This window comes from Nicotiana attenuata, unplaced genomic scaffold (genome assembly GCF_001879085.1).
Source record: "Nicotiana attenuata strain UT unplaced genomic scaffold, NIATTr2, whole genome shotgun sequence".
In the NCBI taxonomy this organism is placed as follows: Eukaryota; Viridiplantae; Streptophyta; class Magnoliopsida; order Solanales; family Solanaceae; genus Nicotiana; species Nicotiana attenuata.
This window is the reverse complement of record NW_017675134.1, coordinates 69,474-74,974: the sequence shown is the minus strand read 5'-3', so window position 1 is coordinate 74,974 and position 5,501 is coordinate 69,474. Positions and strand designations below refer to the sequence as shown.

General features: G+C 39.7%; 1 protein-coding gene across 1 annotated transcript; it reads left to right on the top strand.

Moving 5' to 3' along the window:
- Positions 1-246: 246 nt before the first annotated feature.
- Positions 247-1,860, top strand: LOC109219706 (protein WEAK CHLOROPLAST MOVEMENT UNDER BLUE LIGHT 1-like; the record flags this gene model as incomplete). Its single annotated transcript, XM_019384181.1, has 2 exons — positions 247-1,016; positions 1,090-1,860. Coding segments are annotated over 2 exons (1,541 nt in total), but the record flags the coding sequence as incomplete, so codon positions are not given.
- Positions 1,861-5,501: the final 3,641 nt, after the last annotated feature.

The following is a 5,501-nucleotide window of genomic DNA, read 5'->3' as shown; positions in this document are numbered from 1 at the left end:
TCTGACTTCGTCTCTTATTGGATTTTTGTAGCAACCATGGGAGATGTGGAACCTGTTCCCAACTTTCGTGGTTGGGTAGATTCAATTTTGAAGATTGCTCCTAAGGAGCAAAGAACTTGGAAATCAATTTCTGCTTTACATGGCTGGAAAGTTAAAACACATGGTATCGCCTTTTTTACACACTTTTCTTTTTGCACATTAAGTACTTTTTCCTTAATGCTGATTGTGTATCCTTCTTTTAATCAGGATTTGGTAACAAAGGAATGACAGCTGATGTAGTTACGGCCATTCGCATGTCTGGTAATGCTGCACTTGACTTGGACAAGGCTCGAACCTTGCTTCAAAAAAGGAAAGCAATAGGAGAAGGTTCTAAGAATGAGGAAGAGGGAGGTACCTCGTTAATAGCTAGGCCACGAATTAGGAGACGAGTCATTAATGATGATGAAATTGAAGATACTCCTGCTCAAACTTCGACCACCGAGCCTGTTTTGATTCCTTCAGACGAGGACACCGTGCCAAGAGACACGAATGAATCAACTCAGCATCTCTTTGATAGTGGTTTTGAGAGTGGCGAGCTCAGACCTGTTTTTGATGAAGTTCCTCTTTCTTCATTCGCACCTACTTCCTCCATTCCTTTGCCAACCGTAAGTGTTTCCTTGCCAGCATTGACTGCTTCTGTTCTTTCACCAGTTTTGACTGCTCCTACATCCATTCCTATGTCTACTTCTTCCGTTCCTGCTTCAACTCCCACGACTCCTGTGGTGTTTACCTTTTCTACTACTCCTCCTTCCGCTGTTCCATCTTCATCTGTCCCACATGTAGAAGTAAGTTCTAGCAATAGAGGCATGACTATGAGGAGTGTCACACTCGAAATCCCTGCTAATCAAAGCCTCTTAAGAAAATCCGGGAGAGCTGATACTTGGCTCGAACCTCTTATTGGAGAAATCGAGAAGAATAAGATGCAGAGCCATAGTTGTTACACTTTGATGAATGACATAGTTCATTCAACTTTAAAGGTAATTTTCTTAACCTTGAATGCTTTCCTTCTTTTTCTTTCTAAGTTCTCACTTCTATGCTTTATAACCGTAGGCTAATCTTATTGGGACTGAGCTGATGGGGCGAGTCTCTACATTGGAGAAAAAGGAGCGAGAGTCTACAAAGGCTATATCTGAAGCTAGGAAAATAGCTGAGGATGCCTTATTTGAGGCAGCAAATTGGAAAGAACAATTTGAGAGTGCCCAAGGGACTGTAGAGGAGTTGCAGGAGAGCAAGGCTCACTTGGAGCAACAAAATCGTGGCTTAACTTCTGAGCTGGAAATTGTCAATGCTTCTTGGGGTCAGCTTAAAAGGGACAAAGAGCTTCTGGAATGCTCTTTATCTAAAGCCAATGATGAGATTAAAGAGCTTAAGGCACTCATGGAGAAGAAAGAAGAATACGCAAGGGAGTTAGCTCAAAACTTAACTCATGCTCAAAATGACTTAAGGATTTCTTCTGACAAAATTCGTGCATTAGAAAGTTCCCATGCCTCTCTTGAACCTTCCCTGGATTCTCACCTAGCCGAGCACCAAATAATGAAAAATGACCTTGCTATGTGGGAAAAGGAATATAAGGCTCTGGAGAAGGAATATAATGCTCTTGAAGAAAATTTCAACATAGACGTAAGTTGGGCTTTTCTAAATTCTCGGCGTGATGCTTTGATGGAGGCTACACATGAAAACTTTGACTTGCAATCTGAACTAGCCAAAGTCATAGACACTATCGAGAAAGGTCAACAACCTGCTGATACTCCTTCTCCAGCACTTGGAACTATTGATACCCCTTCTCCAGCACTCGAAGCTCCTGGAACGGAAGAGTTTTGAACTCTGAAGCTAGTACTGAGGTACTTGAAGTTGTAACTCCAGCTTCCGAGGTTGAAACTTCTATGGTACAGTCTATGGGAATCGAAGTTCCTGTGACTATTTCTTCCCTTATTGATGTTATCACTTCAAGCTCAGCTGAAACCGTTCCTATTGCTGCTTCTTCAGAAATTGTGACCGCACCAGTTATTGCTTCAGAAAGTGATATTACAACTTTTAACGATTGTTAATGTTATCCTTTGGCAATTTTGAAGGAATCTTTTGATGAAGTCCCTAGTTACCATTATGGGACACTTGTAAGACAAACATTTTGGTGACTAAGTTTTTTCTCAGTCTTTTATGTTAAGAAGTTTTATGAGTACTTCTTTATATTCTATTCTTGCCTTTTTACTTATTTAGGACTTATAGAATAGCTTAGCACTTTTATCCTTTGAAAATGCTTTATGATTCTTCTCATGGAATATCAACATGAGGTTTATAAAAGAGGGCCCTTTTATTTTATAGACACTTAATGAAGAAGACGTCTCAACTTCATAATGGTGTTATAATACGATGAAAGAAATAGGAATACACATGTTTTGTATGCTACAACTTCGACAAGTTTTTATTTATGAACTTGAACAAGCATTTACATGTATTAAAGTACATCTATAACTTTCTCGCAACTGTTTTCCTTGTAACAGATTTATATAAAAGAAGAACAATAGACACGAGGTTTTTCTTTATAACCCGTTTTAGTACATAGTCCCGACCCCATCTTTAGGAAGGGTTTGAGAGGTGACTCTATTGTTCCCATGATAAAGAATACTATGATGTATGCTTATGCTTGGATTCCATAATCTCTGCTCGACACTTGTCTCTTGATTTACGCATCTATTTTCCGCACGTATCCGTTCTGTGTTTATTGTACAGTGGCCAAGCTATAGAGTTGCAGGAGAGCAAGGCTCACTTGGAGCAGCAAAATCGGGCTTAACTTCTGAGTTGGGAATTGCGAATGCTTCTTGGGGTCAGATTAAAAGGGATAAAGACTTCTGGAATGTCTCTATCTAAAGCAATATGAGATTAAAGTTAAGGCCTCATGAAGAAATAGGAATACACATTCCCCAAGTGTTTGAGCTGTGAAATATGAAGCCTCAAGCACTTGTTTTTTCCTCTTAACTTGGTCCTTTTCCTGAAACAGAAAAATTTGCGGGACTCGGAGGTTCGATTAGAGATGAAGACTACCTAACCCGTGTATTTTTCCATCAGATTAATTGTAACCCTGGGCTGGGAATTTAAGAATATTCCCTTTTGCCGTACAGGTCGTGACTCATCATTTGGCACGAGTTAGGGTTTTTGCCTAGCATCTAAAATCGTTAGTAAAATTGTTAATAATTAAAAAAAAAATTAACATAGAGATACCTGACCGTGGATACTTTTCTCAAAAATAGTATCTTTTTAGATGGACAGCATTCCAATGTGAGGGTAATAGCTTGCCATCCATTGTCTCCAACTCGTATGCTCCTTTTCCTGCAATGTCACGAACTCTGTAGGGTCCTTCCCATGTTGGACTCAGCTTTCCTGAATTAGCAGCCTTTGTAGATTGGAACACCTTTTTAAGCACGAAGTCCCCAATTTTGAAGAATCTGAGGCGTGCTTTCCTGTTATAGTATCGTTCAATTACTTGCTTTTGTGCCGCCATTCTTATTAGTGCAGTTTCTCTTCTTCCTTCTAACAAATCAAGATTCACCCGCATCTCTACATCATTTGATTCCTCCGATGCTTGAACGTACCGTGTGCTTGGTTCTCCTATCTCTACTGGAATCAAAGCCTCCGCACCATAAACCATTGAAAATGGGGTTTCTCCCGTGCTTGTTTTTGTCGTTGTACGATAAGCCCATAATACTCCAGGTAATATTTCAGGCCAATTACCTTTCGAATCTTGCAATCTTTTCTTCAAGTTGTTAACGATAACCTTATTCGTGGACTCAGCTTGTCCATTTCCCACTGGATGATATGGTGTAGATGTTATTCTTTTAATCTGCCAACTTTCGAAAAATTCTGTGATTTGGACCCCTATGAATTGTGGTCCATTATCACAGAGGATTTCCCTTGGTACTCCAAAACGGCATATTATATTTCTCCAAATGAAGTCTTTAACTTCTTTCTCTCGCACATGTTTAAAAGCTCCTGCTTCTACCCATTTAGTGAAGTAATCTGTAAGCGCAAGTAGAAAGTTTACCTGACCTTTTGCTAGTGGTAAAGGACCTACAATATCCATTCCCATTTCATAAAGGGCCACGGGGCTATGACAGGATGGAGTAACTCAGCTGGTCTATGTATATTATTGCCGTATCTTTGACATTTATCACATTTAGACACGAAATCATTAGCTTCTTCTTCCATCTTGGGCCAATAATATCCTGCTCGAATCAATGTTTTCACCAGCGACCTCCCACCAGCGTGACTTCCGCAATGTCCTTCATGTACTTCCCTCATCACATATTCTGTTTGAGAAGGTCCGAGACACCTTGCTAATGGGCCACCAAACATCTTTCGATAAAGATTCCCTTGATGTAAACAATAACGGGCAGCTTTTTTGCGAAGTGCATGAGCTTTTGTTTTGTCGATAGGCACGGTACCATGCTGTAAAAAAGCAATAATTTCATTTCTCCAATCCCATGTTAAATGATTAAAATTTACCTCATTCTTATCAGGTTCGAGGAAGGATGAAACAGATGTACGATTGAAGTATTTGTATCATTTGCCACGTCTGCTGCAGACGCGAGATTAGATAATGCATCTGCTTCTGCATTCTCGTCTCTTGGGATCTGCATTACCTTCCAGGTTTGGAATTGTGTTATTAATTCCCGTACTTTTTCCAGATATTCTTGCATTCGAGTTTTCCTGGCTGTAAAAGTCCCCAGTATTTGATTAACCACAAGTTGAGAATCGCTCTTGATTATAATCTGGGTTATGCCAAGTTCGCGTGCCAGTTCTAAACCTGCAATTACAGCCTCATACTCTGCTTCATTGTTAGTTATAGAATGACATTTTATAGCTTGTCTAATAGTTTCACCTGTAGGAGGTACGAGAACTATCCCTAGGCCTGCACCTTTTACATTAGAAGAACCATCAGCGAATAAAATCCAAGTCCCCGGGTTTGCACCATTAAAAACTTGTAACTCTTTTTCTGCTTCTAAATGCATTCCCTGACTAAAATCAGCTATGAAATGGGCTAATACTTGAGATTTTTTTGCAGTTCTAGATTGATAACTGATTTCATATTCGCTTAACTCTATGGCCCATTTTGCTAACCTTCCTGATAACTCATGTTTATGCAAAATGCTTCGTAATGGAAAAGCAGTAACCACAACAATGGGATGGGACTGGAAATAAGGTCTCAATTTTCTAGATGCCATGATCAAAGCTAAAGCTAACTTTTCTAGTTGTGGGTATCGTGTTTCAGCATCTAACAAAGATTTATTTACATAATAGATAGGAGATTGTTTACCTTGGTCCTCTCGAACTAAGACAGCACTTACCGCAACTTCTGATACAGCCAAACTAAATGAGCAACTTTTCTCCTCCTCGTTTTTCGCTTAGTACGTCGCGGGGTTTTGACGAAATTAAAGCTTTTCTAAAACTTTCTGTAACGTAGCCAA